This window comes from Platichthys flesus, chromosome 6 (assembly GCF_949316205.1).
Source record: "Platichthys flesus chromosome 6, fPlaFle2.1, whole genome shotgun sequence".
In the NCBI taxonomy this organism is placed as follows: Eukaryota; Metazoa; Chordata; class Actinopteri; order Pleuronectiformes; family Pleuronectidae; genus Platichthys; species Platichthys flesus.
The window spans coordinates 23,069,385-23,083,746 of NC_084950.1; the positions used below are offsets into that span (position 1 = coordinate 23,069,385).

Here is a 14,362-nt window from a genome sequence, read left to right on the forward strand (position 1 = left end):
ACAGTGAAAATGTTGGACTTTACTTTGAAAAATTGTAAACAGTGAAAATGTTGGATTTTACTTTGAAAAATCTCCAAATATATTCAGTAAAAACTGTTGATATTACCGTATGTAGGTAGTCAGGGAGTTCCTGAACACAGTCATATCAGTTTCTCTCTGAACTTATTGAGTGTGTTTTTACAGTACTTTGAAGTATCCTGAAATGATCTATTCTACTTTGAAAAATTTTAAACAGTGAAAATGTGTGTTGGACTTTACTTTGAAAAATCGTGGATATCTATTCTCCATTCAAACTCCCAAGTGTCTTTGAAAACCATGGGATGCGGCAAAAACATTCAGATTAAACAAGTGGACCTTGAGATGAGATTTTTTTTGTCACACCTTTTTTTCAAAGATCAAGAGTAAACTTTTAAACTTGCCAATTTTTCACATCCCACTCTCTTGGGTTTATTTATTAAGAGGATGAGGATAATGAACCAAGAAACTTATCAATATGCCATCTTCATTATCAGGCCTAACAGCTTCAGAACAAAAACAGAATCCAATTATTTCTAGTTATAAGATGTTACAATTTGAGTTCAGAGGTCCTCACATATAGATGCAGCTGATTGGTCCAGTGTCCGATGACCTTGTACTCTGCTGTCAGGCCGTCGTTGATCTGATACTGGAAGATGTCGTAGCGTCCAGGGGCATCGCCCTTCTTGTTAAAGATGACAGGAGTCCCTGCACTTCCTGTGAAATCACAAAGCAGAGAACAGACCCTGAGATCACATATTTTTGGGACGTGAATTCAGGACCAAGCTCCTTCTTTACAGTAGTTTGATGGGGTAAGAATGATTGTCTCCTTGTCCTCCACTGTTCAGAACTGCCCTTTTCTACATGTTTCATTGTACATATGATACACTGCATTTCGCTTGCCTCTCTGAATTGTATATTTTGATGTTTTCACAGTGGCTCCTTCTTTTACAGCAAGACTTAATGATTCATTCACAACTTACTGCGGCCAGGTATACACACTTTTCAGCCCCATGTAATCTAAAGGTTTGTGTCAAAGTGTTTGACTCTCAAAATTAAATTGTGTTATCAAATCTCACTGCGAAAATGTCTAGTTCTGAAAGTTTGCATCAAATTTATTCTGTGATTTCACAGTTCCTGATTGAAATCAAATTCAAATGACTTGAGTGGATGCGTCCGTGATTAGCCTATATTTTAAATGCAGATAGGTTTAATATATAGGGCAACACTCACCAGCAGCATCAGTCAATCAGGATACCCCGCTGCTCTATTGACAGGGATTAATAATTCAACATAATCATCTGCACTTCCTGGATGAACTTTTCCCTGTTACATCCCTACTGAAGACTTAACAATTATTTCTACCACACTGCCATTTGTGTACTGAACACTACCACTGACCTTGGCCCTCTAGCAAACATAATACTGCACTGTTTATATTAAACACAGTTTTTGAACAGTGAAATACAGTGTATCCAACACCCTTAAGAGTAAGAATGTATCTGTATGTGATGTCTCATGCAAGGTATGTAATGCCTGCATCTTTGTAAGGGATAATATCTAATATCAAATAAAAATCCTCCAAATGAACTGTCTGTTATTAATGGCCACATGCTTGGTCTGTATTCTCCCTGAGCTCGTACTGGCTAATTTACTAAGAGTTGCAAAATCTTCCAAACCAAGCAGTAAGACCACAGATCTCAATGAAAAAAAGATGTTATTACCTTTACAGAAATTATATAATAGCTAATAGCCCTCAGGTAAAAAAAAAAGGAATTGTGAGACCTGTTTAACAGCAACATTAACATACAGTTTGTTATCAAAAACACCCTTGGGCTCCCACCATAGCTCTCCCCTACAGATCTAAACAATAATCCTAAGAGTTGGCAGAGGGCTAAGACTTGTTGACACAGTTAAATGGAAGACAGACTTCAGTCACACCAAGACACAAAGACCTCCACCACTGAACCATGATCCCATTCAGCCTCTTCAAGTGGGCCGTCAATAACAGAATCATCAGAAAACTTAAACATGTATCTGTTCCCCTAGTTGCTGTGACAACAACCTTGAGGGGTGATGTGGATCAGTGCAGGGCTGAGTTTAAGTGAACACACAGTCAGGTTAAGATCAAGTTTTCAGTGTCAAATGCGAGCAGATGGTGTATCTGGTGTGTATTCACTTTCAGTATCATAATACACTACATTGAGTTTTGGTATCTTACTCAGGAAGTATATTTACAACCTTTGCCTAATCAGATTATCCTCTAGTGTGCAGCAGCAGCCCTTATTCATATAGAACCTTTTGATCCTAAGGCAGGGCTCTTCAATAGGCGGCCGAATCCGGCCCCCGGAGTGTGCTCGAAAAGTGCTTGAATAAAAAAAAAATTATATATATTTTTTTTTTTTTATAAATATATATATTTTTTTAAACTAACAATTTAGTAGCACTTAATTGCATTTACTCAGTGGACTTTGTAGTTTTGCTTTATTTTGAACCGGGCCATGGGTCATTTGGTACCAGGCCGCCCAGAGAGAATAAACAATTTACATTATTTCCGTTTTATTTATAATCCGATTCTGTGTTTTATTTTGAAAAATGACCGGATCCTCTCCGTTATGACTCATGCTTTACGCATGTCAAGACGCTTGTATCGGTCACGTTTTCGCTGAACACAAACTCAGACAGTATTTGTCGGACCCATTTGTCAACAAACCAGGTGAATCCAGCATGTCTGTGCAAGGAGAAGATCAGCTACTGGAGATCACAAATGATGGCAGCCTTAAAAGTATGTTCGAGAAAACAACTCTGCCGGTGTTCTGGATTAAAGTCACAGCAGAATACCTTGAGATCGCCACAAGAGCACTAAAAACTCTGTGGCCATTTCCAACATCATATCTGTGCGAAGCGGAGTTTTCTGCTGTGACGGCAACCAAAACGAAATGAAGGAGTAGACTGGCAGTGGCGATTCTACATGGATTTGCGCCCCTGGCCATGGTTTTTATTTTGAAGTTCTTAATTATTATTTTTTGTTTCTAAGAGTCTTCTTAATTTGGTGGGTCTCATAGAGTTGTCAGACATAGATAAAACACTGGTCTCTCCTCATGTCCTACCACATTGACTGTGAACCAGGCGTCATCGCACTTTCTTTTCAACTTGGTTTTTGAACACCGTCTCTTGTTTGTCTCTGACTGTCACTGGCTGCTTGACGTGAACAAGCTCTGATCTCACTGTGTGTGTCTCTGAGAGAGTGAGCGGGGCGGGGGCGGAGCCCTGGGGCCTGTGTGTGAGCTGTCCTTCCGCGGGAAATATGCGCGACATGCACAACACTGTTCAGTAGTGATGGGAAGTTCGGATTTTTTTATCGTGTCGGTTCTTTTGAATCTCGTTCACTAGAATGAACGAATCTCTTTTTGAGTCATTCGTTCGTTTCAACGGGGGGGGATCCAAAGACTCGTACAATTCCACAATTCCCCACACGGTGATAGATAATAGAAAACTGCTTCGCGGGCCAGATGATTGTTTTTTTTAAGTGCTCGTGCCGCCCCCACGTGTCATGAAAAAGTGCCGCCCCGGGCGGCTGCCCGGTTCCCCTGTGCCCAAAACCGCCACTGTAGACTGGACAATCAGCAACACACTTTGGGTGTTATTGTCACTATTAGCCCTAGATGGGACCTCCTTGCTGCAGAGAAACAGGCTCAGGGCTTCCACTGATTCAGCGTTGTGGTTAGTTATATTTTTCATGCACTTTATAGTTGTTTTTTATTTGTGATTAAATCATTGTTACTCACTGTTGTGTTGTTGGTGCAATGTTACGAGGACGCTGCTAATAAAGTTGCATAAGAATTCACCTCAGTTTCACATTTATTATCATATTTAGAAAATACCCCAGTTTTTATGCTAGTCGTATATCATTATATTTTGTCGTATTTATCTGCCACATACGGAGCCCTTCTAGGGACATAGGTTGAATTGTTTTTTATGGCAGATGTGGGCAAATTACATGCAAGTTAATAGGCATGTTAGTCAAGCAAGCAATTAAGGTTCATTTTTGTAACAGTATGATTTAATTATGATGTTATTCACCTCATTAATTGTCATGCATTGTCATGTGGTAATTCGATTCAGAGGCCTAATATATAGTTTTATTTTGTTTTTGTTGGTGCACTTTGAAGTTGTTCTAAGTAAATTATATACAACTGATACACTTCACCTGATCTGAGTGATTCATTTTGAAACACATTTCCTTGATAGACTACCATGCACTTTTAAGTTGTTGCAATTCTGTTCAGTTCCATGCAATGCACGTTGTTGGTGGAGATACATTTGATTCTGCCTGTCACTCAAATCAGTTTAATCTTAAGTATTGAGGATAATGACCAGTAAAGTTGTGTTGGTAGAGCTATGTACAATGAAGTTCAAGGTTTTGTTAGTTAATTGCATTTCAATTGTCTGTTAATATGGCTTGGTTATTGCACACCTGGTTTGATTTTTGAATCCATGGGCCTATTTGTCCTCTTGGGCATATGTTGTAAAGCTTTTACAAAATAAAATAGATTGACTCCTTCAGTATGTTGTTATAATTTGTTGTTACCGTGATCACTCATATCCTCCGGGCCCTGACTTTGCCTCAGTTTCAAGAACCGGCCCCAGCTCCAAACTAATTGAAGAGCCCTGTCCTAAGGTCTCTCCTTAGGACCGAGTTTTGTTCTATTTTGTCAAAACTTGAATGAAAACTCAGAGATTCTGTTAATCCTGCTGAACTTGATGCTTTGTTTTAACATTCAAACTCTGGATCTCTGATTTTTAATCTTCAGCAACTGTATTCACCATGCAGTATTATTATCTTACAGTGGAGCTGTATTGCTCGCCAAAGGGAAAATTTAACGCAGGAGGACAACAGGCCTGAACTTGAAGTGGATTAGTTTGGAGCCGCTGAAGCCGAGACGGAGAGCAGCAGATTGGAGCTAAAGAGCAGAACAACAACACAAACAAAAAGAAAACTGATTTATAATGAAGTGAGTGGGTGGCAGTTTGATTCTATCCTGCCCTGATTTCCTTCCTCAACATGAATACAAGCATCACAAATCCCATCAGCGTGGACATGAATCACCACAGTGTGCCTCAGGCTGTGGAAACACCCCCCACTGTCATCTGCATCGCTCACTTCACTTCGATTCACTTCAGAGAATCTGTGCTGTTATGGACTCAACATCTTTGCTTCACTTTATTTGCCAACGTGGGAATCATGATCACTCTGCAGTGACACGCGCCGCAGCATTATCATTAAACACAATGAGATGACCCACAAACAAACAATCTTCTCTGCAGAACAAAAAGCAGATGTTACAGTTTCAAGTACATTTACAGGAAATACACCCAAATGTGATGGGGGGCCCTGTTCCACACATACTGAAATGATTAGTGTGGCTCTTTGGTCACAGCAAGGGAAGCAGTCACGTAAATAGAGAAATTACATAAATGACGAAAAATCATACCAGCAAAAACAGTGGAAGTCAGAACAAGTGGTTGACGTGAGTCAGATGTTGTCTGGACTTTCGGCAAGGAAGGCTTCAGGTTCATAGTAAAGAGAGGCAGACGAGATTTGTCCTGTAGTTGGACAGTTGGATGAACATGGATGTGTTTTTAAGCCAAGTCTCTAATGGGAAACAGATATTCTGCACCAGGTGTTAAGTGTAAGATTGCTGATCAAGGTCCGGCAGTGGTTAATCTTCAGAAACACTAGGAACCACATCAGCATCTATGACATTTTTTCTTTATTCACTACTTGAATATTCAGAGTTAAACTATGAATACCAAGTCAGGGTGTTCAGATGTTCCGACAATTTGTAGACTCTGCTTCCAGGTTATTGATACTGTGCCTCCTCTTAGCTGCAGTTTGTCAGAAAGTCCGAGCAGGAGGAGATCCTCATCCTCCATTAGTCAAACCTTCTGATCTGAATGGATCCGACAGCAGCAGGTTTCTCCGCTGCCCTGACAGAAGCCTGTTGCTCTGTAACACAGCACAGGACAGTCTCAGAGTTTTATTGAACCAGTTTCCAGTATCGATGTTTACAGAGACCTTGGCGGACGGAGTGGACAGTTAGAGCTGCAGCCCGGCAGCTCAGCGATTCATCCGTGGGATCATGCCTCTGAAACATAGACTACAAATTCACACACGTTTCTCTGCATCCTCATTCCAAAGAGTGATTTAGTCACATTCCTTACCTGTTGACTTGGGAAGTTTTTCAGGCAATTTCAACTCCTGCGTTTTCATCATTTTTTATTTCATGCATAATTTCCTCAAAGTTTTTATCCAAGTGACAGCTTTTATTCAATTCAAGCTCCAAAGAGCGGAGGAAAAGTTGACGAATGTCAATTTGCAAATAAAATGTGTTTATTCATGTTAGATTACAGTAAGTGAGGCAGGTTTGCAGAAGCTTTTGTAATAGATACCCTGAAATAAGTGTTCAGCTTTTCAGAAAGAGCTACAAAGACACCGTTCATAAGAAAACCAACCGGTTCTCATTCTTTAAGACTCAGACATTCCATCATTAAACCACGGCGCTTTAAGACACAGTGAGTATCATTGAACTGAACATGCGCTGCAGAGGAAACTATATCCTATATATCCTCATTTACATATTTTATATTTATAGAATTACATTTTCACAATAACATGGTGTTTCCTTGTCGCTGGACCTGAATTACTTTCCTCATCTTTAAACTGTTACACCTGCACATTGCAACACTGTCGCTTCAATTCAGGGGCTTCTGTCATGGTTTGAATGTCTTAGTTTATTTCATTCTTTCAGTCTGATTCCCTTTGTGCCATGTGCCTTAGCTTTCCAGCGTTGTATCCTTGCTTTAGGCTTGTGATATTGATCCTGTCCTTAACCCATCCTGTTAAACCCAGATTTTCCTTTGTTGTGCACTGGGATTCTGCTGTGCCTATACTTGAGCTTCAACATCTGCATCCTTCAGATGACATGATCTACCCATACACACACACAGCAGCAGTGGATTAAAGTGATCGGTGTCACCAGCTCATACTGCCCTTGTTGCAGTTGGATACATGACTTATCACTTGCAGATGCCATTACCTCTTGGACAAATGGTTTGTCACCAAAATCCAAATTAATTCTGGGATAGGTTGGACTGGAAACGAGCCGCCTGTTAGAGCCTTTGTATATCTGTGATGAAAGGATTCATCTGTCTGATGCATTTGGAGGAGCCTTCAATATGGGATATGCAGCTGTGCTGCAATTGGTCTTTAAATACATCACCAGAAGAACGCAGCCAGAAAACTGAGGTACAGCTTGTTGGTTAGAAAGTTACGCAGTAAGAAAACCATTGAGTGGTGTTTCTGACCATTTTCCTGAATGATTGGTTGCTAAAGGGTCCTTGATAGTCACCAGAAGTCACCAATTGTCTTCATACACTCAATAGATTCAGCAAAACCTTGTGGAATGATGTGCATGTGCATACTGGATATAATGAAAAGTTTAGAGGATTGAAAACATTTCAGTATTTTGACGTCAGTCGCAGGCGTTGGCCATTGACCCGTTTTTAAGTGACATTTTTCAGATATCACTATAATAAAGCGATGATTCAATCTGCTTAATAGCAGTTAGAGAGTGACTAGTGGCCCAATATGTATGAGCTGTGATCACATGACCACAGATTTTATCATCTGAGACTCAGAAGACTGAGCAGTCAGTCTGTCCCACTCTTAAGTCTTTTGGCTGTGATGGACAGTTTTGTGTTTACCAAATTAAACAAGAACGACAGACAGAGATTAGCCTGTTCTGATGTTTTTAATGCAAGATGAAGAGGCTATCAGTTTTATTAAAACCTACATTAGTTTGATCAAAAACAGTGTGTTCTAATTTATATCATTGGTTACAAAGAAAAGGGAGGAGTCACTAACTGACTGTTAATATGCAGATCATAACACGTTACTTTCTGCTTGATGGCTGAAAAGCTGCTGCTGTTAGTTAAGAGTGCCCTGGTGGCCAAGTGGTCAGGGCAACAATCATCGGCCACAGCATTGATTGTTCAACATAGTTCCAAACACATAATTCCAGCTTCTAACTTACTGGTTCGCAGAGTACAATGACTACCTTCTCTCTGGATGTGTTTGGTATTACAAAGGTGCATATTTGAACTTCTGAACAGCAGGGGCTCTTCACATATTCATCATTTCAGATAGCTACATTACCCCCTCCCCATCCTTCCCTCCACCACTGGACTGGCTCCAAAGGGTTTCTCCTCCTGCAGCTCCACAGGGTCGGCCATGTTGCATTCCCATAAAAACAAACGCTGATCACATTCAAACGGGGCATTACAACGAAGGCCTCATGCAGATGGCTTTAGCACAGCGAGCCCTAACATTAGCAATAGTGTCTCGATTAGCCTCCCAACGCTCCTCTAAAAATAAGCACGCGAGCAAGGAGCACATGGCTGACTTAGCGATTAGCCCCCCGGCCGCCACCGCCACACAGCCTCGCTTTGTCGTCCTGGATTTGCTGCGTTTCATACATGGAATTATGGGTAACCCCGCTGCCCCGTGCTCAGTGAAGTGAAGCGTAAAATACAGAGGAGCAGCTCGAGTTTGATTTATGTCAACGTTTGATGTATGTGAAGGTTCAACTGAGCATGCTGTTCACAGATTCACACAGGAAAGCCCCAAATATAGCATGACATGAGTGTGTGTGTGTGTGTGTGTGTGTGTCTGCCTTCAAAAGCTCAATCAGGCACAAACCACACATGAGTTACACACTGCTTAGCAAGGATTGATGCATGTGTGCTCCTGCACAGAGGCTGTAACCTGTTACTGTTAGATTATACCCGTTACTGTTAGATTAGGTTATACAGTAAGATAAAGGTTATAGAGTAAAAAAATCTGAGGGCACTTGGGCTCACTTTGGAAAACTGAGTGCACCTGACAGCCGCCAGATACAAGACAAGATACAAGACCTTTCTTCTCAAGAGAGCAATGCTCTCGGGGAAATATCCCTGATTAAATAAATTATGTTAATTATCTGGGGGGGGGGAAATATGTGATTCACTGCACCTGCTCCAGTCTCCCTCACCTCGTGGATAGAACTTTCACACCAAAGTGCAGTGCCGCTCAGTAATTATGTTGATGATTTATAACAGCAGCGAGAGTCATGGTTCAAGAAATAAAAATCACAAGAAATAAAAATCAATCTCACAACACATCCACGCATATCTAGCTGATGGTTGATAATAGTGGGAGAGATTTTTTACTGTGCAAATTCTCTCTAGAGTAAATCATAATGACAAAATCATGCATGTTAAATATCTATGTGATATTTCTGTGTTGAAGCGTTACAGTTCATTAACTTTTGTGTGTCATTTGATGTTTTCATTTAATTGTTGTAATTTTATTAAATGTAAAAAAAAAAAATCACAGATACAGAACGTTTCATTGGCAATGTGTCCCTAATTTTGATATTGGCTGCCAAAAGCAACAGGAATATTCCTCGACCACTGCAGAAAATTGATTTCGGAATGTGGTAGGAAATCCAATGATCCTGGAGAAAACCCACATAGGTATGTATACATTTTTATATATATAAGATATGAACCTACTGACATAAACAACAAACAGAATATTTTATAAGCTATGGTTTCTCAATGACTGTTTGTTTGAAAGTGATAAAAATACAAATTTGTCAATTTTACAATCATTTTACACAGTTTTTACCTGCTGCCGTCTGGCTGACGGTACCGCAGCATCAGGGCCTGCACCACCAGGCTCAGAGACAGTTTCTTCCCCCAGGCCACAAGACTCTTAAACTCCTCTGAACTGCAATAACTCCACCAAACCAGCACCGTGGCATGTTTGCATATTTGCACTATTGCACAAATTGCACTATTGTTGTTATATTTCTCTCTTCATCTGCAAATATATATATTTTATTTTAAATTTTGATATTCTATTTTATTCTGTCTGATACTATTTCTATTGTATTTTTTGGGGGTTGTAATTACTTGAGCATTGCTAGAAGAGAGTCTGTGACTCAAGCATTTCATTACCAGTGAAAAATCTTGAATCTTGAATCTTGAATCTAAAGTAATACGAATCAAAACAGTTTTGCAATGACAAACATTGTAACAAAAAAAGTCAGTTTAACTTTATGTGTGGATATATGGGGCTGTCGGGTTTATATTCTGTGATGTGTATTTAATAGGTTCCTGAGAAGCTCATCAAACATGTTCACCTTGGGAAGTCACATTCAGGTTCAGCCTCAGCAGGAGTGGAGAAGCTGAAGAATGTGTGTGGAATGTGTTATTTTATTTTTTATTTAAACTATAGAGAATATTTAGAGAATATAGAATATTTTCCTTTTCCATGAAAGAGAAGAGAAGCCGGCCTTGGTGATAAATGCCAGCGCTTAGAAGAGCGAGGGAAAGCTGGCTTCATTAAAGCTCCTGTGAAACCCACGTATGGCCGTGACTCAACCAGAGAGAGACTGCTTGAAAGCACGAGGACATGACACAAACAGGGCAGAAGAAAACCAAAGAAATCATAATGGACTATATATTATTCTTATTTAATAAGGAAGTGCTTCTTCGCTCCTAACTTGCTCCTTTGTGATCTCCTATGCTGGCTGGATTTTAGTAATATTTGAGCACTACAGTGGTAAGGACTGACAACAATTATTCACACCAGTAAAACTTTTACACAATTTACAATACTAATTATTCATAGTTTTTTTCCTAAATAGCACCCATGTTATTGATCTTTCCTAAGAGAAAAATAAAGGACGGAGGAAGAGCAGCACATTAGACAAACTCTTCTCTTAACATCATGAATATGTCTGATCTTAAAATGTAAAAAGCTATAAAAACTATTCTGGATCAGTCATATTTAAATTTAATGTTTTTTCTCAGACTCATGCTCCCTGTCTTCAAATCAGGTGCAAATCAGCTCTGTGTGTTTTACATAATCCTGCTGACAAATAAATAAAACAATCAACAAACAAACAGAACAGAACAGAACAGCAGAGCTTAATCCTTTATCAGAAATGTGAGACTCTGTCAACTTGTTTGTCCTCTGACAGAAAACAGGCCTAGGTTGCGACTGTGCCAGTCGGATTTGTTCAAACTCACAGGCAAACAAATAGCTCCATTTGGAATTGATAATTTGTTTTTTGTTTTTTTTTGCTAGAAAACTAATGTTCTTAGATTAAATACCACCTTGAAAGTATGCTGTAATTCTGGCATCCTTAACTCATTTGAAATGAAAACACGAAGTAGAAGACCTTGAACCAACATTGGCAAGCAAAGGAATTAAACATTAATGAGCTGAAAAACACAACAAAATTGATGGAGAGTGATGAAGTGAATGATGAGGCCACTGCGGCTCTTACCATTGAAGTTAACGGCGCAGATGTGAGCCAGCAGTTCTTTGCCATCGATGTTGGCCATACGCGGACACAGCCCAGGGGATCCGGCGCAGAGCTCGCGATGCATATGGTGCAGAGCGTGGGCCATGGCGTACACAGCGTCCATCACAAACTGCACCTTCCCCTCCTGCTCGTAGGTGGACTCACGGCCGACTTTCTCCAACCCTGGAACAGAGACAGAGACATTTCATTCAATAATGAATGAAATGATCAAACACATACAACATTACATGTTATTTAGCTGACGCTTTTGTCCAAAGCTACAATTAGTACACTCAACATTCATGAGGGGCTATTTAGGGGTTCAGTATCTTGCCAAGGACACTTAGGCATAGAGTGGAATTCGAACCGGCAACCTTCTTGTTACAGAGCACCCGCTCTATCCCCTAGGCCACGCTCTCCCAGGTACAAGTCTGACGGAATGAGATTTAAAGTCCATCTGTCACTCAAACACCAAACTCAGTTGTTTGATAGGCTCGAGAGCTTCAGAGAGCGTTTGTCGAGGTACAATGGTGACCCGGTGATTAAAAAAGAGAAACTCACTCCCGAACATGCCATGAAACTTTCTCCTGCTGTCAGTGTCTCATTGGAGCAGTGCAGCCCTGCTAATGGTGCAGTTGTGGGGTTATGGCAGTGTGAAGGCTGCCTCCAGAATTAATAGTGCTGTCGTCATTTTCCTAGACAGCACAAATACAGTGAAGCAGTTGGTTGAAAGTGGAGGTATGGTGCAGGGAACACTGACTCTGTTATCTCGTGTTAACGTGCAAAGAAAGTGAGCATTTCGAATGTGCTGCCATTTCTGAGGAATGAGTGGTTGGAGAGGGAGCTGTGACCCGACACTGACTGTTCAATCAGTGTTTCTGATTAAAATGATCCCCCTCTGCTGGTAATCTCTGCTCCTTAAACTAAATTTCATGTTTTTAAGAAAGCAGGTGTTTATGATTCAGAAAAACAATGAACTGAATTCAGCTTTCTGTTTCCATATTGATGATTTTGATTACACTGTTCATTTTACGTTAATGCATGAATGAATGAATGTCATGCAGAGGTGCCACCTGTCAGAGCTGGCGGTCAGTTATAACTGGATGACACATGAAACACACAGAATAACATAGAGACAGACACAGGTAGGTGATCACAGGGCAGACAGCGAGCACAGTGAGTGAGACGATGAACACATTGATAACGCTGACATTTGTCAGAGTCAGCAGGATGAGCTCAGTGCTCAGGCTGAGGTAAGGCAGCAGACAGGACAGACTGCGACCAAAGTGGCAGAGGCTGTTTGTTTTACATGAGGAATACAGGAAACTTGGGGAAACCAGAGATTTTCAGGTTATAAAAACTGTTGCTGAAGGTTCAAGCCCAAATAGTGAAGGATGATTAAGTGCATTTAGTTTTTCTTTAATTTGTTTATTTTGACATGGTCACAGATTTTTTTTTAATATTAATGGTACCCGAGAAGGTGTAAAGACAGCTTTTTCTTTTAATCTGATTCAGACTCAGAAGCTAAACTTTCCTCCAGGAAACTCCTTGAACCTCTGATAATGAATTGGATTGGAAGAGGGAATGGAGCGGGGAGCCTTTTTTTATTCACAAGAGCAGTAACAGTGACCATCAGTAACAGTAACCAGAGCAGTAACAGAATCTTTTCTATAGTTGATGGTTACGGTTGAGGAAATCATTCCAGGTCTGTTTTTATGAATGTTAATGCTCCAACTGTAGGTTTTATACAGACTTGTTTTTCTTGATGTTTTAAAAAAAACTCTTCATAATTGTAGCAGTGAAGAGTATCTGTTTCTGGGTGGTGACTTTCACTGCACTGAAAACCATGTGGTAGACAGGAACCATCAGGAACCTCACTCTGCTTCTAAGACCTGTATCATTAAGGTCCTACAAACCTTTGACCTGTTTGATTTTTGTAGACATTTTTCTAAAAGTCAGCGGCTGTACACTTTGTACACCAAAGATATCTCTGTTATCCCTGGTCAGACTTGGGCTTGACTTGACTTGTTCTATAAGTCAGGTAGATTTTTCTGATCATTGCTCGTGCAGTGTTTGATTTTTAAATTAAAAATTGAAAAGTTTTGCACAAGTTCAAAACCATTCTTTTGTCAGATAAAGGTTTTAAAGAATATATTCAGGTGTTTTGGGCATAGCCACACAAAGGCTAAATCTGAGAACATTTCCTCACAACAGTGGTAGAATGTGGGTAAAGTTCGAATCACACAGCTTTGCCTTCAGTTCACTGTCAATGTCACAAAGGACATGGCCAGGTCCATGACAGCTCTGGAGAGAGCAGTCATGGAGAGATCAAGGTCTTGTACAATGACATTGAGAGTATACTTAAGATTAACTGTGGTTTAAGTGCTCCGTTTAAGGTTCAGAGGAGAGTCAGACAGGGCTGCCCTATATGTTATTCTCTCTCATTGCCTTCTCTGCACAAACGCAGGATTCACTCATCTGGTTTCAAAACTCAACATGATATTAATGTTCTTAATGAAAATGTAGTTAACTTTAGTAAACTCTCCTCTGCTTAAGTCAACTGGAGAAAAAGGGAACCCTTAGCAGTTAGTGACAGACGGATTTGGTGTGGAAGGCGGGAGGGATTACATATCTTAGAGTTCATCTTGGAGACAAGAACCTGGTCGGGAGACCTGTAGCTAGTGTCATACTGGAGCGGTATGGTGGGCGGGTTTAGCTAATTCGCTGTTTTCAATGGATTTACGTGGTTTTAAATGGATTCAAAATTTCCCACTTTCTATGAAGGACTGTTAAAAGTGTGGAGGCTGTTCCAAAAAGAAAGACCAAAGAAATGTGACCCTCAGTTCTGGCTTCTTAAAGAGTTAGTGGTTACGGGACCCGTCTCCATAGCGAAGCAGGGCCGTCACTGCTTCAGGACTGTGCAACGCCAA

At 40.4% G+C, this 14,362-nt stretch overlaps 1 protein-coding gene across 1 annotated transcript in view; it reads right to left on the bottom strand.

Annotated features, from left to right (window-relative positions):
• LOC133955095 (metabotropic glutamate receptor 8-like) overlaps positions 1–14,362 on the bottom strand; it is a 47,676-nt gene that overhangs the window by 19,426 nt on the left and 13,888 nt on the right. The window contains exons 5-6 of the mRNA XM_062389757.1: positions 11,415–11,615; positions 593–732 (exon numbers count right to left, since the gene is read on the bottom strand). Coding sequence (XP_062245741.1) covers positions 593–732; positions 11,415–11,615 — 341 coding nt within the window. The remainder of the gene's footprint in view (positions 1–592; positions 733–11,414; positions 11,616–14,362) is intronic.